The sequence below is a fragment of the Natrix helvetica genome (genome assembly GCF_964273705.1).
Source record: "Natrix helvetica genome assembly, chromosome: Z".
In the NCBI taxonomy this organism is placed as follows: domain Eukaryota; kingdom Metazoa; phylum Chordata; class Lepidosauria; order Squamata; family Natricidae; genus Natrix; species Natrix helvetica.
Window position 1 is genome coordinate 13786906 of NC_138554.1, and position 24734 is coordinate 13811639.

Below are 24734 nucleotides of genomic sequence, written 5' to 3' on the forward strand. Positions count from 1 at the left end.
AGGTAGACAGCTTCATCCAGGTACTGGGGAAGCTGACGTGCTACCACACTCTCGACAAAAATATTGCCATTTTGCCGCTTCTATAACCACTAAGTAGGATTTAATATGAATTCTTACTAGTGTTCGATCAGATTCGGACCGGCTGGCCCTCCAGCCACTCTCTAGGCATCTTTTCTGGCGTTTCATCTCCCAGAACTCCTCAGTAAACCAGGGAGCCATCCAGGATCGACACCGGGTCAGAGGCCGCAAAGGCACAACGTGATCCAAGGTCCCAGCAGCCACCCTATCCCAGGCTTCCACTAGGGCTTCGGTCGAGTTGTGAGCAAGGGATTCAGGAAAAGTCCCAAGCTCCAGCAGGAACCTTTCAGGGTCCATCAGGTGCCTGGGGCGGAACCATCTCGTCGGTTCTGCCTCTCTAAGGCGAGGGGTAGTGGTATGGAAGTCAAGCCTGATGAGGAAATGATCAGGCCATGACAAGGGTTGAATAGAAATATCACCTAAATCTAGATCATTCATCCACTGCCCAGAGACAATAATCAGGTCGAGCGTGTGTCCCCCATTATGGTTGGGGTCTTGAATTAACTGAGTTAGGTCCATAGGTGTCATGGAAGCCATGAACTGAGCTGACTCAGATGTCTCGCCAATGGAAGGCAGATTGAAATCCCCCAGGACCATAAGCCTGGGGAAATCAACCGCCAATCCAGATAATACATATAGCAGCTCCAGCAGGGCCGATGAAACGTAGCAGGGAGACAGGTACATAACAAAAAGGCCCACCTGAGCTCCAAGGCCCCCATTTCACAAAGAGGGACTCACACCCGCCTATCTGAGGGACAGTGACCTCCTGAGATCTGAGACTTTCCCTAATAACCACCACCACCACCCCTCGACCCCTGCCCTGGGCTCTTGGCTAGTGAACCGCCCGGAATCCTGGTGGGCATAGTTCGCTAAGGGGCACCCCCCCTCATGGCCCAACCAGGTCTGCCTAATGCACGCCAGGTCCGCTCTACCCTCTTGTATGAGGTCGTAAATGAGGGGAGCCTTATGTACCACGGACCTGGTGTTAAGCGACACCAGCCGGAGACCAGGGTCCTGTAATCCCGGGCATCCAGGGGTGCGAGAAGGGCGATGAGGGTCAGAATGCATGATCGCTCTTAAACAGCAAATCTGCGTCCTCTGAACATGATTTGGCCCTCAGCCCCCACCATATCTGCCTCTCCCATAAACAGTAGAGATGGTGAACCCCCCAATGGAATGGCTTAATGTCTCCCCCAGAATTCCAACCCTTCCTAGCCCTCCCAACCTGCACCCATTAGTTAGCTCTGGCCTGTGCCCTGGCAGACTCCCCCCCAAGCCGGTCTGAGCCATCCGAATCAACCCACCCTCTCTGCCCTAAAATTTGGTTTAAAAGCCCCTGTAAAAAACCCTTCAGAAGTCTCTTCTTCGCATGCCACCTCTTGGGATCCCAAGATCCGTCATTAAGGAAGAGTCTTGATAGGCCAGAAGGCCATCTCCGGGAAAGGGGGAGTTCCCGGAGGGAATAAAGTTCTATCGCAGTATAGCATAGAGGAGAGTGTGGCATCAACCAAACAGGATAACATCATGGGGAAATGGAACGACGAGATGACATGTCCATGGGGGGGGGGGAACCCAGCAGTATTCAATGGGGGTAGCAGGAAGCTTATGTCCATCATAAAAATAGTCGGTGTTTGGGACAATATGTAAGGGTAATGACCAGCTGTCCAAAATCACAGCAGATGCTAGCTTGCGAGGTGGTGAAGCAGCCAGTGATGGTGGCAACGAGGACAGCAATGGCATCGGCGGCTGCTCCAACTCCAATAGCTAAGCTCCGCCCACGCCAGCCGCACTCACATCCATTGCCAGGGCCACACTCCGTTGACCCAGTCCATAATATCACAGGAGGGGGGGCCAAATGGCCAAATGGCACAGTACGGTGGCCCAGGCAATTGCGGTAATACCAGGGGGGGCACAACAAGGGACCCCCCCCACTCCAACCGCGCCCACGCCAGCTCCCGAAGCCATCTTCCACTGGCATTAGTATCCATGCCAGCTGCCTCAGACACTCCCCGCTGATCTAATTTATCATGTTCATAAGCAAGGAGGGGGGGAGCAACCGGGATAACACCACGGTGTGGGGAGCGGCATCTGTAGAGACCCCTGACTGGGCATCCCGCCACCACTGCTTACCATACCCACGCCGGCTGCAGAGACCACAGGCCGGGCGTCCCGCCACAGCTGTTGACAACACCCACGCCGGCAGCCGCCGACGGTCTCCATTCTCCTTTCACCGCTAACTGCCCCATTTCACTCACGATGTTCCGGCTATAAGGCAGGACATCGCAGCTCAAGGGTATCCCCCGAGGTCCCAGGAAGTTTTAATAGCTGGACCAGGAACCAACGATGGAATAGGGTACCCCTGCAAGCCCCAGGAAGGACTATCATCTTCCTGAAGCTCTCCTCAAATGCAACAGGACACTATCTTGGGCATGCGTAGTAGAAGCAGCCAAATTAAATTCAAAGATAGAAACAAAATGATTAAATAGAATAACACGCAGTGCATTTCAATTAAATATCATATTATATCATGTCATGTCAGGCCATGTTATATCATGTCATATGATGCATAGGGGCTGCTCTATCACATATTTTCCGTGACATTTGACATTCCAATCTTTTAAGGGCTTTCCAGAAGGATGACATTGTTGGGGCCAGCTACACCTTGAGCACGAGAATGATCCCCAAGGTAAGGCCAGGGCAGAAAGTGCTTTCATGCTAGGTCCAATCTAACAAAATGCGCTTATGGGGTACGGGATCAGTAACATACAGGTGAAACTCGAAAAATTAGAATATCATGCAAAAGTTCATTTATTTCAGTAATGCAACTTAAAAGGTGAAACTAATATTTGAGATAGACTCATTACATGCAAAGCAAGATAGTTCAAGCCGTGATTTGTCATAATTGTGATGATTATGGCGTACAGCTCATGAAAACCCCAAATCCACCATCTCAGAAAATTAGAATATCACATGTAATCAATAAAACAAGGATTGTACATAGAACAATATCGGACCTCTGAACAGTACAAGCATAGAAATGTACTCAGTACTTGGTTTGGACCCCTTTTGCAGCAATTACTGCCTCAATGTGGCGTGGCATGGAAGATATCAGCCTGTGGTATTGCTGAGGTGTTATGGAAAATAAGGATGCTTCAATAGCGGCCTTCAGCTCTTCTGCATTGTTCAGTCTCATGTCACACATCTTTCTCTTGACAATGCGCCATAGATTCCCTATGGGGTTCAGGTCAGACGGGTTTGCTTGCCAATCAAGCACAGTAATCCCACAATCATTGAACCAGGTTTTTGTGCTTTTGGCAACAGTTGCTCTCATCAGAAAAGAGGACTTTGGATCACTGAGCAACAGGACTTTGGACCACTGTGCTTCATTAAGACCAGGGTCAATGCAGCCATCTACCGGGAGATTTTGGAGCACTTCATGGTTCCTTCCGCAAACGAGCTTTATGGGGATGCTGATTTCATTTTCCAGCTGCCCACACTGCCAAAAGCACAAAAATCTGGTTCAATGACTGTGGGATTACTGTCCTTGATTGGCCAGCAAACCCGTCTGACCTGAACCCCATAGCGAATCTATGGCACATTGTCAAGAGAAAGATGTGAGACATGAGACTGAACAATGCAGAAGAGCTGAAGGCCGCTATTGAAGCATCCAGGTCTTCCATAACACCTCAGCAATGCCACAGGCTGATAGCTTCCATGCCACGCCACATTGAGGCAGTAATTGCTGCAAAAGGGGTCCAAACCAATTACTGAGTACATATGCATGCTTATACTGTTCAGAGGTCTGATATTGTTCTGTTGTGGCCCAGCCGGTGCCGGTGCCGCTGCCACCAGACTCCGACAGCGAGGTGTCCTCTGAGTTGGCTCAAGAGGAGGTGGGGGACCCTGGACAGGGTTCCGACGCTGAGCAGGGCGCAGAGAGGCTGGTTGGCCACCAGGGGGCGCCTGAGGCATGGAGCAGTGGTGAAAGCCAAAGGAAGGGGGCTCCTGATGTCATGCCTTGGAGCAGTGGAGAGGAGTCACAGGACAGTGAGTCAGACAGCAGTGAGCTATTAGATGCTCGTTACCGACGTGCTACCCGGCGTAAGGAGCAATTGAGCAATTACCGGAGATAATGGCTCTCAGCTGCTGATCATTAGACTCCTCTCCAGACTATAAAGGGACTGCTTGTGGACACACCCTTTGCAGGAATCAACTGATCATTGGAGTTGGAGAAGCTCAGATCTGTGTCGTACTTTGGCAGGCTGGATTGCTGCTAAAGATTTTACCTGGATTACTGTCAATCTGTTCCCTGGACCTTGGCTGCTAAGGTGATTATCTGGAGCTTGGTAGCTGGATTGCTGCCAAGGGGTGTCGCTGTAGCTGGATTGCTGCCCAGAGTGCTATCTTGACCTTGGCAGTCTGGATTGCTGCCAAGGTGGAACCTGTATGTCAATAAACATCTTTGAAGAGACTTTGTGTCGGAGTGTCTTGGTATACAAGAGGAGGGGGTCAGAACAGATTGATTCCTGCCCCAAACAAAACTCCATTAAGTTGCAATGGAGCAACTACAAGCTGAGATGGCCCAGTTGGCTCAACTGATTGCTTTGCTGGCTGGTCAGGTCTCTCAGCTCCAGGGGCTTGCAAACCCCCTCCAGCCAAGGAGGAAATGTCCAGTGGCTACACCAGACAAGTTTGATGGCAAACAAGCAATGTTTGCAGCGTTCCTGGGCCAATGCCAGCTGTTTATCAGCTTGAGAGCGGAGGACTTTCCCACTGACCGGACGAAGGTGGGATTTATCATCAGCTTGCTCTCAGGCACAGCAGCGAGGTGGGCCACTCCATTGCTCTCCCAACCGAGCCCCCTGCTGGATGATTTTCAGGGTTTTTGTAACCATCTCCGGCTGATGTTTGAAGATCCCATTAAGGGGGAAACAGCCACCAGACTCCTGAAAGAGTTGCACCAGGGGCGTGGTTCTTTGCAGGATTATGTCAGCGAATTCCGGCTGCTTAGTCAGGACTCTGCTTGGAATGAGCCAGCCCTTATGGACACTTTCCAGGACGGCCTATCAGATGGCCTGCAGGACGAGCTTGTGAGGGTGGACAGGCCTCCAACGTTCGACGCGTTGGTTCATTTGTGCCTCCGGATAGACGCCCGGCTGCAGAGGCGGAGGCCTCGCCGCGTGTCCCAGGAGACCAGTAGGGTGCCGGTCCCTCACGAGACTGCAGTTGCACGGGAGGAGCCCATGGAGTTGGGTGCTGCCAAACCCCGCTTGTTGCGCACGGAGATGGACAGACGGCGTGCAGGGGGGTTGTGTTTCTACTGTGGGGATTTTGGACACTTGGCTTTGGTTTGCCCCAAAAAGGGTAGGGGGGCTGTGCGGACTGCGGCCTCCCCTCAGCAACGTGTCGGGAAACGGGCGGGGCCCAATCTGAGGGAGACTTCGGGTCGGGCACAGGCCGGAACACAGGCGGAGGGGCCTCCACGACATCTGATTCTTGCAGCGCACATTCTCTTGTCGGGTAGTCCGCAGGGAATACCAGCCCATGCCTTGGTCGATTCCGGGGCTACCACGAATTTTATGGATGCAGCGTTTGTCACTAAATATCACGTCCCTCTGTGCCCGGTAGACCCTCCGATGCGAGTGGAGACCATTGACGGCCGGGTGCTTCTGTCTGGGCCCATCAAGAACGCCACGCAGCCTTTGTGCCTGATCCTCGGGGAGCATGAGGAGGCCATTCAATTTTACGTGGCTTCGGGTCTGCATTTCCCCGTGGTGTTGGGCTTGGCTTGGCTGCGGGCGCACGATCCCCAGATCTACTGGTCGCAGAACCGCATTTCGTTCCCGTCCTTGCAATGCGTGGACCATACCCGTCATGTTTGCGCGGCTCAGGTGCCCAGTTCGGCCGAGGTGACAGTGCCGCCGGATTTAGCGGAGTTCGCGGACGTGTTTAGCGAGCAGGAGGCGGATCAACTGCCACCGCACCGGCCTTACGACTGTCCCATTGACCTGGTACCTGATGCGAAACTCCCGACGGGCCGCCTATACTCCATGTCTGAACCGGAGTTGGCCGCATTGCGGGACTTCCTTGACAAGAACCTTGCCCGGGGTTTTATCCGGCCTTCGTCTTCGCCCTTGTCTGCCCCGGTTTTGTTCGTCAAAAAGAAGACCGGGGATCTAAGACTTTGTTGCGATTACCGGCGCTTGAATGCCATCACGATCCGTAATCGCTACCCGTTGCCTCTGATTCCCGAGTTGTTGGAGCGGCTCCGGGAGGCCGTGGTGTTTACCAAACTGGACTTACGTGGAGCTTACAATCTGGTTCGAGTCAGGGCGGGGGACGAATGGAAGACAGCCTTTGGCACCCGATACGGACATTTTGAGTATACGGTCATGCCGTTCGGGTTGACCAATGCCCCAGCTGTCTTCCAACATTTTATGAACGATATCTTTCGGGACCTTTTGGATCAGTTTGTCGTCATCTACCTGGACGACATCTTGATCTACTCTACGTCCCGGAAGGATCATCAACAGCACTTGCGTCAGGTCTTGCAGCGCCTTCGAAAGCATCGCTTGTTTGCCAAGCTGGAGAAGTGTCAGTTCTGGCAGACCACCATCGAGTTCCTGGGGCACTGTATTTCCCCTGAAGGAATTGCGATGGAGCCAGGCAAGGTGGAGGCATTACGAAGTTGGCAATCTCCTCGACGGATGAAAGACGTTCAGAGACTCCTCGGGTTTGCCAACTACTACCGGTCCTTCATCCCCGGCTTTGCTTTCTTGACCGCGCCCCTCACTCGGCTCCTGCAAAAGAAAGTGCCGTTTCACTGGGGGTCCACGGAACAACAAGCGTTCGTGGCCTTGAAGCGCACTTTTACAAAGGAGCCGATCTTGAAACACCCTGATCCCCATCGCCCCTTTGTAGTCGAGGCGGATGCGTCCGACATCGCGGTGGGGGCGGTGTTATTGCAGGCTCACGCCCCTGATGGCACCCTTTTCCCTTGCGCCTATTACTCTCGGAAACTCAATCCTTCCGAGCGCAATTATACCATCTGGGAGAAGGAGTTGCTGGCTATCAAGGCGGCGTTCGAAGCCTGGCGACATCACCTGGAGGGGGCCAGGCATCAGGTCGAAGTCCGGACAGACCATCGGAATCTGGAGTTTTTGACAACAGCCCGGAAGCTCAATCAGCGCCAGATCCGGTGGTCTCTGTTTTTTGCCCGGTTCCACTTCAAGGTCACGTATATCCCCAGTGCCTTGAACCAGAGGGCGAATGCCCTATCTAGAAAGCCGGAGTACTCAGACCCTGCTGACTCCCTGCCCCCCCGGACGGTCCTACCCGTCGAGTCCTTCGCTGCAATCCAGGAACCCGTGGATTTACGGTCGTTGATACGGAATGCGCAGCGAAACGACGAGTGGGTGGAACACCGGCGGGCAGAGGTAGGGCCGACATCCCCGTGGACCTTTGACGAGGACCTTTTGAGGTATCAGGATCGGCTCTACGTGCCTGCAGGACCGCTCCGTGGATTGGTTCTCTCCCAATGTCATGACACTCCGGCAGCGGGACACTTTGGCCTGTTCAAAACTTTGCACCTGGTTTCCCGTACGTTTTGGTGGCCTCGCCTGCGACACGACGTGCAGACGTACGTCACATCATGTGTGCAGTGTCGACAGGCCAAATCAGCGACGGGAGCTCCTCCAGGCTTGCTACAGCCATTGCCGACCCCGGACAGACCCTGGGGAGCCGTGTCCATGGACTTCTTGACGGAACTGCCTCCGTCGTCCGGTTTCACTACGGTCCTAGTGGTGGTGGACATGCTCACCAAGATGGCGCATTTCATCCCCTGCCGGAGATTGCCGACAGCCCGCACCACCGCCCGCATGTTCATCCAGCACGTGTTCCGGCTGCACGGCCTACCTGACCGGGTCGTCTCCGATCGTGGTACACAATTCACGGCCCAGTTCTGGAAAGGGCTGATGGCCGCTCTTGACGTTCAAGTTTGTCTGTCCTCGGCGCACCATCCCGAAACCGATGGAGGGACGGAGAAGGTGATTGGGATTCTGGAACAATATCTGCGCTGCTTCGTGAACCAGCAGCAGAACAATTGGGCGGAGTACCTCGCCGTGGCGGAGTTTGCGTTCAACAACTCGCAGCACTCCTCCACACGGACGACGCCTTTCATGGCGAACGTCGGGTACCACCCTCATTTTTTCCCTCTCACCCCCGTGGACTCTCCGGTCCCCGCAGCGCAGGATTTCCTCTCTGAGCTTCAGGCGGTTCACCAGATGGTGCGCCGCTACGTGAATCAGGCGAAGGAGGATTACAAGCGGGTGGCGGACAGGTCTCGCCGTGCTGTGCCGGAATTGGCCGTGGGTGATCGCGTGTGGTTGTCCACGCGGCATCTTCCGTCCCACCGGCCTACGAGGAAGTTGGACCACCGGTATCTGGGGCCGTTCCCTGTGGAGGCCGTTATCAATCCGGTGGCCTATCGCCTGACCCTCCCGCGCTCGATGCGAGTACACCCGGTGTTCCATCGCTCGCTCCTGATCCCTGAGCGGTCGGATTGTCCTCTCCGACGTCCCTCTTCGCCCCTGCCGTCGTCGCCTGACGTGCACGCACGGCCATCGCACAGAGTGACCCGGATCCGTGACTCGAGATGGCTCAAGGGTCGGTTCCAGTATTTGGTCGACTGGGCGGACGAGGACTCGGACGGTGGGACCTGGACCGATGCGACGGCTGTGCATGCTCCAGCTTTGGTGCGGGCCTATCATGGACGTTTTCCCTCCCGACCGCATCCCGAGCGTCAGGCCCGGGGGAAGGGCCCTGCGGTGAGGGATAGTGTTGTGGCCCAGCCGGTGCCGGTGCCGCTGCCACCAGACTCCGACAGCGAGGTGTCCTCTGAGTCGGCTCAAGAGGAGGTGGGGGACCCTGGACAGGGTTCCGACGCTGAGCAGGGCGCAGAGAGGCTGGTTGGCCACCAGGGGGCGCCTGAGGCATGGAGCAGTGGTGAAAGCCAAAGGAAGGGGGCTCCTGATGTCATGCCTTGGAGCAGTGGAGAGGAGTCACAGGACAGTGAGTCAGACAGCAGTGAGCTATTAGATGCTCGTTACCGACGTGCTACCCGGCGTAAGGAGCAATTGAGCAATTACCGGAGATAATGGCTCTCAGCTGCTGATCATTAGACTCCTCTCCAGACTATAAAGGGACTGCTTGTGGACACACCCTTTGCAGGAATCAACTGATCATTGGAGTTGGAGAAGCTCAGATCTGTGTCGTACTTTGGCAGGCTGGATTGCTGCTAAAGATTTTACCTGGATTACTGTCAATCTGTTCCCTGGACCTTGGCTGCTAAGGTGATTATCTGGAGCTTGGTAGCTGGATTGCTGCCAAGGGGTGTCGCTGTAGCTGGATTGCTGCCCAGAGTGCTATCTTGACCTTGGCAGTCTGGATTGCTGCCAAGGTGGAACCTGTATGTCAATAAACATCTTTGAAGAGACTTTGTGTCGGAGTGTCTTGGTATACAAGAGGAGGGGGTCAGAACATTGTTCTATGTACAATCCTTGTTTTATTGATTGCATGTAATATTCTAATTTTCTGATATGGTGGATTTGGGGTTTTCATGAGCTCTACGCCCTAATCATCACAATTATGACAAATCACGGCTTGAACTATCTTTCTTTGCATGTAATGAGTCTATCTCATATATTACTTTTACCTTTTAAGTTGCATTACTGAAATAAATGAACTTTTACACAATATTATAATTTTTTTCGAGTTTAACCTGTACCTCTTCTGCCTGACCTTTCTCTAATACATTATAGATGCAACAGTAAATAAATAGGTAGGAAAAAACAAGACCTAACCCTTGCTTTTACTCCAACCATGAAACATACTAAGAAATCATCCTCTCTTGAATTTGGTTAAAATCCTATTCTGAAGACATGATGTTACCTTTTCCATTGTTGTGTTGTCACTATTTCTTTAATGATTTCCATCCCTTTTATCATGCAATAGAACTAACAATAATATATTTATTATTGATACATTTTCCTTCCTTCCTTCCTTCCTTCCTTCCTTCCTTCCTTCCTTCCTTCCATCCTTCCTTCCTTCTTTTTTTTCTCTTTTAGCCTCCAATGTAATATGATTACATTATTGCTGATTGCAGTGGACCTTAGTGATCTCTAAATTCTACGTTCACACACAATTTAGCATCACTTTGTTTTCAAAGTGTCAAGAACTTCACTAAGCTAATGAATGAGAGAAAGCTACAGAATTTATAAGCATGGCCTCATCAGTCTACCACAGGAATTGTCACAGTTGGTACGGCAGGTGGGGTACAACAAATGTACTCTAGTTGCTGCAGTGTCCAGAAAACAACATATATCAGAGGGAGCACTCAAAAATCAATGAAAATTCTAGGATTTTGTCCAATGTTAGCCTCAGTTTCCACATCGCTACCAGCCATCTTGAGTAATATACAACTTACCTTTTAGCAATGGAATTTCTATTTACAAAGGATAAATTTATCTCAAACTATAAATTTAATGACCAGACTAATAAGGTAGCCATCATTGGAGGACCCCAAACTAAAATCTATATCCATATGGCAACTACTCTGTGCAACTACAAATATGGAGCAAGATGGAAAGTTCATGCATTTATTATTTTCAGACGTTGAGTCCTCATAATCATTCTTATGAAAAGGATTCCAGATGCAAAAAATATTTGTCATTTAATGAGAAATTTATTAGATATGAAGATTATCAACAAAGGGCTCTCACTGTTGTTTGATGACCAGTAATAAATTTGCATATATTAATTGGGAAAAATAGTTTTTACGAACTTGCCTTGCATACCCACTCAAGCCCAGTTATTTAGTACATATAGATATATGCATTAGTCCTTTATTTTTATTTTTTTCAGAAAACTCCCATTTAACTAGGTTCTTCTGTCTTTCCTCCACTTTGATCACATTTGGATCACCACCGTTGATGTATAATGACAACTCAGCACTTTTTGTAAAATGGACGTTCCCTGATGAGATTCATCAGCTGAAAGGAATTCTGTACTTATTGTTGCATTTGGGATGGACCTGGGTTGGAATGATTTCTCTGTATGAAGAAGATTATGGAGAGATTTGTTCAAAAGAGCCTTTCCATGTTTTCAGAGAGAAGAATCTGCTTCGACTTTATAGAATGTCTACCTCAAGTGATGTATGACAGTGAAGCTGCTGGAATGGTGGAAAAAGCTTCTTGAGTTGGAAAAGCTTCTTGAGTTGGAAAATCCTTCCTTCCTTCCTTCCTTCCTTCCTTCCTTCCTTCCTTCCTTCCTTCCTTCCTTCCTTCCTTCCTTCCTTCCTTCCTTCCTTCCTTGGATTAATTAACTTAATCCAAAACTTCATTTTGGCAGCATACCATTAAACCCAGTGTAATATTTAAATCACAAGAAACTAAATGGCAACTCATGTGACAGAAGGAAACCATCTTGAACCAAACCAAAGTGTAGTAAACACAAGGGCATATCATTGTCCTACCGTGCAGCTTGAGGGTGAAAAATGCTTTTAGAGATCATCTAAAGCAGGGGTGTCAAACTCAAGGCCCAAAGTTCAGATCCTGCCCACAGAGTGGTTAGATCTGCCACACAGGGCTACTGGAAACAGTGAAGGACCAGCCTGCAGTGCCTCTGCCAGTGAAAACGGAACTTATGAGGGCCATGCATATCCCCCCACTGTGTTTTCACTGGCAGAGAATTGTAGGAGGTCATCACAGATGAAATTGGAGCTTGGGAGCCTGTTTTCCCTGGCACAACACTTGGGCCACCACAGGTTTTTGTGGTGTTTTGCAGGAAAAAATATTTCAGCAATAGAGTAGTAAATATGTGGAATATCTGATTATTATTGTTATTTCCTTTAACCCAACGCCAATATCTTTTATTTTAAGCTGTCTACCATGGATCTTACACATTTCTTAAGAGGTCCCTAGGGGGCGTGCATAAGCGCACCAGCATGCCTACTGTCCCTGTCCTACTGTCCCATTTATATGTACTCTTCTTTTTACATGTTAATGGGTATGTTTTGCTTATTTATATCCATTTATTTGTGCCATTTTTCATGTGTTTTCATACTTCTTTCCTTGTACTTGTTGACAAGTAAATGAATAAAAAATAAACAAACAGGGTCATCCATCCCCAGACATGAGTGGCAGCATGCTAGCCATGCCCACACTGGACACTTCCCACCCCAAGATCAACAAAACTCTAATGCAACCTTCAATGAAATCTAAATGCTTGCAATAGTGGAGCACAATGTGCCTATGGATTGACACTATCCCAGGGGCACTCTGTAAAACAGAAGAAGGGCTTCCTATAAAGGAGACATGTCTTAATAGGTGGGACAATGGTAAGCAATACAGATCATGTAGCAAACGTCTTAAAATAATTCTCTCTCCTCAAATCCTACCATGCTGCCTCATTGTGGTAGTAGTGGGCGTTTCTGAGAGGGGTTAACAAGAAATATTGTGAGTGTATGCTATGAGTATACTGTATATCACCAACAGGGTCACCTAAGAGGTGAAGGTCATTGTAGCTGCCAAGCTAAAGCAAACAGGCACCTATATTGGGAGGGGGGACAATAGAGGAAGGTGCCAGAAACAGATCGCATTGCACTTATGTCAGAAGCACTACGATGCTTCCGGGTTGAAAGGATTATCCTGAGATATCACCATTGCCCAGAGGATGCCCAGTTGGGGGCTCCTTTCATGTCTCTGGCAGGAGCTGGAGTAGAGGATGGAAGCTCAACCCAATCCAATGGCAGCATTTAGGTCTCAAAGGTGGGCTTGCTAACCTCCTACTCAGCATCCTAACCATGTGAGCCATCATGCTCCTTATATACAGAGCATGGTTTATCCATATACCACTATATGGACAGTGGCAAAGGGCTCAATTAATACAGCAAGGGAAAAGGCATTAATGAAACACACCTATATTTTTCATCAAGAAACCCACATTGAATAATACCACATTTTTCAGACTTTAAGATGCACTCCCTCCACCCAAAAAAGTGGGTGGAAATGTCTGTCATCTTACAGAGCAAATATTGCTGAAATCCCACCTACCCACCATACCCCAACCTTCAGCCTCTGCTCCCAGCAATTTGCCTCCTTGCAGCAAAAAGCAAACAGACTGGTCAGCTTTAGTACAGCCTGATTTAGCATGAGCAGCTGATTGGTGGTTGGATCAGCCTCCTGGAAAACTGATAATCAGTTGTTCCTGGCTGCGAGGATCACCACGGCCAATCACCGCTTCCACTCTTCCCCTTTTCAGCCTCCACACGCCCCATTTTAGGTGTTTGCGTATCCCATTTTTGGCCTCCATGCATCCTATTTTTGGCCTCCATGTGTTCTGTTTTACATGCATCCCATTTGGCAGTCATAGATGGCGGTGATCCGCATTGCCTGGAATGGGCCAAAAATGGGGTGCGTGGAGGCCAAAAATGATGAATGCGGAGTGCTTATACATTATGTCCAGAGGTTGGGTAGAGACTCCTGCAGCTACCGCTACTGATTCACCCAAACCAGAGAAAACCAGCTAAATCCCACCTCTGATTGGCATGCTTTGGAACATACTAGGCAGGCAATAGATGGGGCAAGTAATGGGTAATAGTAATAGTATCACGATAGACCATATATTAGTAATAGTATCATGATACTTATTATATTAAGCAAAGAGTAAGAAAAATGAGTTTAATAAATGTATTTCTACTATTGTTTTCTCTATTTTTTTTTCTTCTGTATGTATGACCTTTCACTCTCCCATTTTCCACTTAATGTCTTAGTTTCAAAAATTCATAACAATGCATTCGTGTCTCCTGAGACATAATAAGCATGTCTCTCTCTGATATTTTTCAAACAAAGTACTGTTGCAAGTAATATTATTGATTCTTCATTAAGTATAGTCATTGTCACTTCTCAATGTCACAAGGGTATTCCAGCAGACACTGACAAAACTGTGATCCTAGATTAAGACATTACATTGCATTAATCTCTGTTTAGAAATACAGAACTACATGCAGGCAAGGGAAAAAAGGGATTTCTGTTAGACCTGATATTTCCCATTGTTAATTCCATAGAATGATCATTGTCTTAACTGTAGGTAACATTAATGGGTGGCCAACCCAATTCTTCATCTGAATGATAAAATAGGAGCTACTGTTTAATATCTACTATGGCCATATGTTATAGTGAGTTGGTTATATTCAGAACATTGATTTTATTCTTTTTTCCTAACATAGTATTAATTTCTCCTGTTTACAACTGCAAACTCAGTAGTCCTCTTCCAATTGTTCACAAGTATTATCAACCTGGAGACTTAATCATTGCTGCAATTATTTATCAGGTCTTCTTTCTTTCCAATGAGATCACTTTTGAAAGCTTCCCCTCTCGCGAAGTCCTTGATCAGTATCTGTAAGTATCCATCTGTAACTGCTTCTCCCCCAGCTTCTTTTTTCCTGTAGTATTTTTCTCCTGAACCATATCATTTGCTATTTAGTCAATAATCAACTTCCTATGTCCATATATAGCCATTTTTATTAGAGAATTCTCAGAAATGCCTCCTTTTTTAAATACAGAATGTCAAATTGAGACAAAGTGATGTGACTCATAAATTGTATGAATTTTTCATCAGGAGACTTTCTTCCTTCAATAAAGTCCTTTTTTGAAAATAAAAATCTAGAGGTTCTACATGCCCTCAGGTTCATCCGAATCCCCCCCGTTTCATCTCACCAAGAAATAAAGCATCCCCAAGTGCATTTGAGAATTCTTTTCAGACTTGTTTAGTGTTGAAACATTAAACTGACTTCCCACCATTAAAAATCACTGACAAAATATAGATAGAATAGAAATTAAATGTTTCTTTGACATCTAAGTTCATTTTGGAAGAGATATTTTACAATGAATTTGGCAGTTCGCCAGAAGTATAATCTAAAATAGAGAAGAATGCAGGCTACAAATGCTTTCTCACTACAATGCTAGATTATCTCTCCCTCCTCATCACTGATTCCTTATATCAAAATGCATAAGCACTAGATATATATTATTAAAAATATTAACTGTCTGAATCTGAAGCAGCAACATTTCATGTCATTTGTAACTTTCACTGAAGGTTCCTCACTCATAATTATCAACATGCTTTGGCTTTGGCATTTGCTGTAAAGGAGATCAATGAACATTGTGAGATTTTACCCAATGTTAGCCTCGGTTTCCACATTGCTACCAATTATCTTGAAGAATACACAACTTCTCTTTTAGCAATGAAATTTCTATCTACAAAAGATAAATTTATCCCCAACTACAAATGTAATGACCAGACCAATACGGTAGCTGTCATTGGTGGACCCCAGACTAAAACCTGTCTAAACATGGCAACAACTCTGTGCAACTACAAATTTCCCCAGGTGAGAAGAAATGTGGAACAAGTTCATGAGCTAGTTGTTATTTTCAGATGTTAATTCCTTATGATAACTCCTATGACAAAGATTCCAGAGGCAAGAACTATTTGTCATATAATAGTAAATGTATTAAATAACATCACAAAGGCCAGTCACTTCTTTGATTCATGAGCAATATTAAACATCCATAACCGTCACTATGCATTTGATGAAGCCTCTTTCTGTATCCTACTCAAACCCAATTATTGTATTAAGTTAAAAAATTCATTCTTCCTTTAATTTTTTTAAAAGTCTGTTTCCTTTCACCCTATGTTCACCCATATTTCCCCAATTAGATTACATATGGATCAGCTCCTTTGATGAATAATGACCAAGAAGGAATTTTTGTCAAATGGATGTTCCCTGATGAGATCCACCAGCTGAAAGGAGTGCTGCACTTACTGTTACATTTTGGATGGACCTGGGTTGGGTTGATTTCTCTGTTTGAGGAAGATAGGGAGAGATTTGTACAAAAGAGTCTTTCCATGTTTTCAGAGAGAGGAATCTGCTTTGACTTTATAGAATGTCTACCCCAAATGATGTATGGCAGTGAAGCTGCTGAAATGGTGGATAAGGCAGATAAAATATATAAAGTGATCATGGGGAGTACAGTCATTGCAGTCATCTTCAATGCTGAAATTACAAGCATAGTGACATTGAGGATGATGCTTTCTGTTTTAGATTCGGATGATATTCCAAAAGAGAGAAAAGCCAAAGTTTGGATCATGACAGCTCAAATGGAATTCACCTCTATTCTGATGCAAAGACCATTGCCCATTGATTTTCTCCATGGTGCAATTTCCTTTGCACTTCACTCAAAGGAGTTAAGAGGATTCCAACATTTTATGCAGAAGAAAAACCCAAATTTTGAAAAAGACGATGGGTTTATTAGGGATTTCTGGAAAGATGCATTTGAATGCTCATTCTCCAGTGATGTTACAGATGAGAATGCTGAAAGGATCTGCACTGGAGAAGAGAAGCTGGAGACTCTTCCTAATTCTGTCTTTGAGACCACCATGGGTGGACATAGTTACAGCATCTACAATGCAGTCTATGCTGTGGCACATGCTTTGAGAGCCTTCTATGCCTCCAAACTCAAGTGGAGTCGAAAAATGAATACGAGGAGCTCGAAGGACTTCTTTCAATCACCATGGCAGGTCGTGTTTACTAATCAAATTCAGGAATCATGTAGAAAATGTTGGCTTATAGATTTTTTTCCTCCTTTCCTTTTGAAAGTTTCTTTATTTATAGTTCATAATACTTAACAGTAGACCTCCCTCTCTTTACAGATAGTTTTGAATGTTCATGGTATTCTCTTTCCAAAAATTAAAGCATTTTAAAAAAAAACTATTATTATTATTTTTTTCAAATATTATCTGAATAATCTAAACCATGAAGACCATTTATGCAAAATTGGATGCAATTTGAAAATAAACAGAAGCTATTGAAAAATTTGGAATAAACACCCACTAACATATGAACTTTATTTTATGTATGAATCACTTATGTAAAGTATCTTTATGATTCCTTTCAAAGAATCCAGTTAATATTTATATTTCTTTGGTGTTTTTTTCCCATTCAGCTCCATCATTTTTTGCAGCAAGTCTCCTTTAACAACAGTGCTGGAGAAAAGGTTTCTTTTGACTCCAATGGAGAATTGGAAACTGGGTTTGATGTTTTCAATTGGGTCATATTTCCAAACATGTCCTTTCTGAAAGTCCAAATTGGAAAGATCGACCCCATGGCTCCCCCAGAGAAGCTCCTTACCATTTCTGCCAAGGATGCTGTTTGGCCCCTCATATTTAACCAGGTGTGTCTCATTTTTCCCTACTTTTTAGGAAATCATGTGTTCATTGATCCACATAAGTAAATAATTAATCACAATCATAATCAAACTTGGATGTAACAACCTTGTTTTTTTGTTTCATGTATATTAACATGCATGGAATTCTTCTCCCTTTTCTATGTCAACTTAATAATAGTCATGGAAATGCTTTACAAGTTGACATCTATCTTCTAGAGTGTTGGCTATTGCAGATGGTGTCATCTGCAAATTTGATGAGTTCCCCATCTATCCCCTTATACAAATCATTGATGAAGTTTTTGAAGAGTACTTGGCCAAAAACAGAGCCTTGGGGTACTCCACTGCAGTGAAACTGTTGGTGCAATTCCATTGAGGACTATACATTGAGTGCGGTTGGTCAGACAGTTACGAATCCAAATCTTTTTTCTATCCCTTTGTTAATACAGCCTAGGATTGTACTGCAGGTGTGGGTTGCTGCACATTTTACTACTGGTTCGCAACCCAAGTGCGTGCTAGATGTGTGCCAGTTGTGCGCTGCATTCTGCACACACTTGCACTGTTTAATGTAAATTGTTCTTCATGAATACACATAACAATTTAGAGTGAACAACAGAGACGACTTCTTGCAGCCGAAGGTGACGGATGCACGCGTCCGCCTTTTTGCTGCTCCGTTGGGCTCCCCTGAAGTCTAAGGGGACCACAGGGTGCCTTGGAGTGGCGCCCTGCCATAGGGTGGCTTGCTGGGACCCCCTGGAATGGCGGCGCCCACGGGGGGGCTCCAGCTTTGCCCCAGGAGCCGGGGAGCGTAGGGAGCGCGCATAATAATTCCTATTACCAGTAAGGTAAAAAGGGATTATGGAAAAACAGAATGCTAAGATAAATAATGAAATGTATCATAGAGATGGACAACAGTAGGCACTTAAGTGAATTAATTAGTTTTACATTCAACCTCAAAGTGTGGTAGATGAGATGTCCTTTTTGGAGAAGCCTGACTTTAAATCTAACAGTCCAAGTGACTATATATATATTTTGACCCCGAAGGAAATAGAATTATTTTCTTTGTTTGAATCCTAATATGTCATTTTCGTGAAACAATATTTCTACCTATTAAACCCTTGCTGAGCCATATAAAGGACAATTGAATTGAAGTAATTAGGTGTCTTTATTTATTTATTTATTTTATTGAACTTATTAGTCGCCCCCTCTCCCCACAGGGACTCGGGGCGACGTACAGAGCAATAATCAAGATAGCACCATAAAATCGTGCAGAGGAGGTAAAAATAAGTCCATAAATAAGCATACTTACAAAGTTTAAAACCCCAAAAATATTAAAAACAAAATTTCCCATTGTAAAATGACCTGGGGTGGCAAGATAGTAACGTTATGCCAGGCCGGCTTGACAAAACAGGTAGGTCTTCAGCTTCATACGGAAGGAGCGAAGATCGGTTGTTGTCCGGATGTCTGGGGTGAGGTCATTTAACTACATTAGAAAAAAAAGGAACAGTTAAGAAAATGTTTCTCTAACCCAGCAAGTTTATGTGGGGTGGATTTCAACTTGCAAATTCAGCATGATTGTTTGGGAAATAACAGCATAACTTTGGAGGTATTCTAGTCCAATTCCCCCCCCCCCATACTCAGGAAACCCTACATCATTTCAGACAAATGGTTGTCCAATCTTTTCTTTAAAATCTCCCATGTTGCATTCACAACTTCTGGAGGCAAGTTATTCCAAAGATTAATTGTTCTAACAGTCAGGAAATTTCTGTTAGTTCTAAATTGCTTCTCTCCTTGGTTAGTTTTGACCAATTGCTTCCTGCCTACCCTCAGCTGCTTTGGAGAACAGTTTAACTCCCTCTTCTTTGTGGCAGATCCTGAAATATTGGAACACTTCTATCATGTCTACTCTCGTCCTTCTTTTCATGAAATTAGACATAGCCAGTTCCTGCAACAATTCTTCATATGTTTTAGCCTCCAGACCTCTAATCATCTGCACTCTTTCTAGACTCTGCACATATTTTGTACATCATGGTGATCAGACCGGATGCAGTATTCCAAGTGTGGCCTTATCAAGGCATTCTAAAGTGGTATTAGCACTTCATGTGATCTTGATTCTATCCCTCTGTTTATGTAGCCTAGAACTTGTTGACTTTTTTGGCAGCTGCTACACACTCCTGGCTATTATTTAAATGGCTGTCCACTAGGACTACAAGACCCTTCTCATGGTTCCTACTATTGAGCAAGGTACCATATATATTGTACCTGTGCATTTTGTTTTTCTTGCCTAAATGTAGAACCTAACTTTTTTCACCGTTGAATTTCATTTTGTTAGATAGCACCCAAAGTTCAAGTCTTAACCCTATTGTGAAGTTTCCAGAGATGACCTAATTAATTTATGAGCCTCGAGACAAAGTTCAAAAGAAATGCAGTCATTTATTAGGGTCAACTTCTTCCTCTAGCCCCTCTGTGATGGTGTTCACCATGGCTCTGGGGGATGGGTACAGTTGCCCATAGCATTTTACGTGGGTATCTGCTGAATCAAGGAATAGAGCTAGCTGGTCTGATTCCCTGTCAAATTTTCCCCACCTCTTATTCATCATGGTGGGTGGTCCGGTCAAAATTCTCTCTCAGTTGCTCTATTGCACACTCCAGGAATTCCATCTGGGGCTTTGGGAGCCTGGCTTGTGCCCAGTCCTACATCCAGTCCACCCTTGCCAGCTCTCTCGAGAACCTTCCCTTTATTTGAGAATTGGGGTAGGGAACGCAACTTTAGCTGCCTTAGGAGTTGATTTCCACCAGTACTTATCCTTTCTTGCTTCTGCCGCTGGGAAAGGCATTGCAGCTTGGATGTCTGGAGCTTTGATGTCTGGGGCTGGCTGAACTCCTCCAGCTGAAATCAGGCTTTCTTCTGATACTCCGCCTTCTGCCATGGTTGCCTGATTTTCCCTCCAAGCACCCCAAATATGGGGAAATGATTGGAGATCCCGGGATTCAGGAAACCCAGAAATCTTGATAGATTTTCAAAAGTTTCGGAAGGATTGTTTTTGTGAATTTAAACAAAGAAAAATGGGGAAATAGTACACTAAAGTTTGATCAGGATGTGAAAAGTTTGGGTATATATACCTGATAAAATGAACACTCTTGACCTTTCCGTTCTTTATGTGAAATAATTCTGATTTTATTTATGAACAGACATTGCCTCTTTCCATCTGTAATGGGAAATGTCCTTTTGGCTACAGCAAGGTAAAAATAGAAGGGAAATTATCCTGCTGCTACGACTGTAGACAGTGCCCAGAAGGCAAGATAGCTGACCAGATGGGTGAGCAAAGGAATATATTGAATATATCAATAATTTAATAAATATAATTGGGGTTCACTTTTTAATCAGTATTATGGTGTCTGAAAATTTTGAGCTCTCTAATAGGTTGTATAGATGAGCAATGAAAAATGTGAACTACTTGTTTCTAATTCAAAGAGATATTTAATGTCTATGAAGATTCTCAGTCATCCAAAGTGCTTTCTGTCCCAAAGTTGCTTTTTCAAAAGGCAAGTGGAGTTCCTTGTTTCCTTGAAAACATCTAAGATGTCTTCTCATCCAAGAAGCTTCTTCAGTTCTGACTGACTTGCTTCACTCAGAACTGAAGAAGCTTCTTGTATGAGAAGCAAAATGTTTTCAAGGAAAAAACAAAGAAAGTCCAGTAGCTTTTTGAAACAGCACATTTGGGAAATATTTAATGCTACAATCTACCAGTTCATTTTAAATAGCATAATCTCTCTTAAGGATCAATAGAATACTCAGATTTGGACTCTTCTTATGACTTGTAGACATTTGGCAGGTAACCATTGCATGTCAATAAACAATCCAGAAATTTATTTATTATATATTTTTGAACGTAAGGTCATTTTCCATCAAATTCAATTTGTGTAACATTTTTTCCTGCTATTTCAATTCTTTTTCCTGCCTATTCCACCTGAAGAATAAATGTCATATAAAAGTTTTGAGATAACTGTATAACATAAAGAATATAAAAATTGAACACTGCATTATATCTTCTGACCCCACTCTTTCCACACCTGTGAACAAGCCAAAACACAGGCTTGGCTGTTTTCCACTGTTTAATTGCAAGATAACAAACCGTTTGGCCGAGGGCCCAGATAACTCAAAATACAAGAACAACAAACTAGATATTCAAACACGGCTCTAAGACATCAACTTTTTTCACTGCTAATTTCAATCTGTTGTTTCCTGCAAATGTCCCCTCCCAACGTCTCACCTATAAGCTCTCTTGGGAGGGGCCAATTTACAACCACCTGTGCTAATTATCGTCTCTGAGCCTGGCCTACGAAGCTGCTGCTTTCGTTTCTCAGCCCTTCTCACTCTCGCATCAGGCACCTCCTGATGGCCAACCAGCCGCTCAGGTCCCTGCTCTAAATCTGAACCAGCACAGGGTCTTCCACATCATCCAGGGCAGACTGAAATGAGGCCTCACTATCCGAGTCCAGCAGCACCTAAATCGGATCCTGCTGGGTCAAAACTTGCGGGATCTTATTCTGCCCCATACATCCCTGCGACCAATTCGCTCGCACAGAGAGGGGCTCCTCCAGGTGCCGTCCGCTAGACAATGTCGTGGGGCGGCGCCTAGGAGTAGAGCCTTCTCTGTGGCGGGCCCAGCCCTGTGGAATGACCTCCCTCCGGATATTAGGAATACCTCTGACCTCTGCTCCTTCCGTATTAAGCTTAAGACCCACCTATTCCAAGCAGCTGGCCTGGCTCAACTTTGATCTAACCATATCGCTCCTGACGGGTTTTTAACTGGGTATTTTAATTATATTTAATTTCTAGGGGTTTTATATACTGTATTTTAATTGTTTTTATCAATCGACCTCCTCCTTGTGTATGTTTCAGTGTATGTCTTTGCTATATGTTTGTTTTGTTTACATATTTATTTCGTATGTTTTATTGTACGCCGCCCCGAGTCCTTCGGGAGAGGGTGCGGCTAAGAAATAAATAAATATATTATTATTATTATTATTATTATTATTATTATTATTATTATTATTATTATTATTATTATTATTAATTGGATCCTGCTGGGTCACAACAATTATATAATTAATTTCATTGTAAATTGTTTTGAGAAGAATAATATGAACTCATAGGATATTATTAGATCTAATATGTTAATACTTTTTCATGCTTAAAAGCTATAATGATTCCATGAAACAGATTTATTTGTTCTTTTCCCCCAGACTTAGATGATTGTTTTCCATGTCAAGAGGATCAACATCCAAACAAAGGTCGAGATAATTGTCTTCCAAAAACAGTAACTTATTTGACTTTCCAAGAGCCATTGGGTATTTCTTTGGTAATTATTGCAGTCTCCTTTTCTGTCATCTCAGCTGTGGTGTTGGGAATCTTCATTAAACACAAGGACACTCCCATTGTCAAAGCCAACAACAGAAACCTCACCTATACACTTCTCCTTGCTCTCCTGCTCTCCTTCCTTTGTACTCTCCTCTTCATTGGGCAACCGGATCAAGTGAAATGTCTCATGCAACAAACTACTTTTGGCATCACTTTCTCTATAGCCCTTTCTTGTATTTTGGGTAAAACAACCATAGTAGTGCTTGCTTTCATGACCACCAAGCCAGGCTCCAAAATAAGGAAATGGGTGGGGAGAAGGATGACCAACACAATCGTGCTATCTGTCTTCATGGTTCAGTTCACCATCTGTGTAGTTTGGTTGGCAATTTCTCCCCCATTTCCAGATTCAGACATGCACTCCATAGTTGAAGAAATTGTCTTGGAATGTAATGAAGGATCAACCACTATGTTTTATACTGTCCTTGGCTGTATGGGCTTCTTGACAGCTGTCACCTTCACGGTAGCCTTCTTGGCTAGGAATTTACCTGACAGCTTCAATGAAGCCAAATTCATCACCTTCAGTATGCTGGTCTTTTGCAGTGTCTGGGTGACATTTGTTCCCACCCATTTGAGCACCAAGGGGAAATATGTGGTTGCTGTGGAGATCTTCTCCATTTTGTCTTCAGCGGCTGGATTACTGGCCTGCATCTTTTTCCCCAAGTGCTATATCATTATTCTGAGACCTGATCTGAATACGAAGGAACAACTAAAAAAGAAGTGAAACTGATATTTATGCCAGTCTCCTTGAATGAATCCTAATTGTTTATTTCCACCAAATTGGCCTTTTTCGTTCTGTCTTTGCAGTTTGGGGTGTATGCATTCCTCCATCATATCACCACATCAAGGTAACATATAATTATGTACCTTGATATATAGAGAGATGTAAATATATATAAGTAGCAGTCAATCCATGAATGCATGAGAGATAACGTAGCAAGCTTTTAAAAGTTTTATAGTTAAATTATTATGATTTTAAGTTTATTTTATTGATTACATTGTACACCACTCAAAGATTCTATCTGAGGCAAATGGGAGGATAAGAAATATGAAATAGAAATAAATAAATAAATGTTGATTCCGATGTGAAGATAACCATGAAAAGGAGAGACGCAAAAAAGGTAAAGAGTTACAGGAAAATAAACATACAGAAATTCATATGTTCTGCAATGCACCAGAAGTGTCCTTCTAAAGAAACTCTTCTCTATTATCAGGTCATGTATGCAGTTAGAGACATTGAAAGCCACACACAAAGGTGGCATACAAAGCAATAGTTGTTAAAATCTCTTCAAAAATAACTTTAGAATATAGTTTCTCTGAATCTCTTCTTTGAAATATTAGATCATTATTTTGTGCCCTATATTTATTTGGAAAACAAGCTTTTTAAAATGAGGAAAAAATATTCACTTCAATATTAACCATGTTCCTGAACCGTTAATGTCCAAAGGATTGTTTAAATTGTACATTTAAAATTCCTTGATCGACAACTGCAACATGGATGTAATTGTTTTGTGATGTAATAAATGTTTCTTTCTTGATCTTAATACTTAATACCAAAATCTCCATTAGATTGTTATTTATTGTTGTTTGCAAATGGCAGAAGAAAAACAAATAAAAATGAACAAAAAAGAAAGCAAAAGAAAAAAATAAATAAAAGCACTTGCTTGTAAATATAGATCAGTATTTGATTTTAACTTCCATTTGTTGATTGATTTATTATTTTTTTATAAACAAACACCTCATATAGCACCCTGTACATAATAAAAGAGCTCAGATAGATTTTTTTTAAAGGACATTAAAAGGAAACCAAATTAAATTACAAAGATAGATACAAAATGACTAAATAGAATAACAGACAGTGCATTTCAATTAAATATCATATTATATCAGGTCAGATCAGGTCACGTTATATCATGTCGTATGATGCATAGGCGCTGCCCTATCACACAATCCCC

At 44.4% G+C, this 24734-nt stretch overlaps 1 protein-coding gene across 1 annotated transcript; it reads left to right on the plus strand.

Annotated features, from left to right (window-relative positions):
- Window positions 1-13506: 13506 nt before the first annotated feature.
- On the plus strand, window positions 13507-23503 carry LOC309381722 (vomeronasal type-2 receptor 26-like; the record flags this gene model as incomplete). The annotated part of the gene is made up of 2 exons (XM_081933007.1): window positions 13507-13606; window positions 22608-23503. 2 exons carry the CDS (start codon window positions 13507-13509, stop codon window positions 23501-23503), a joined length of 996 nt encoding a protein of 331 aa, XP_081789133.1.
- Window positions 23504-24734: the final 1231 nt, after the last annotated feature.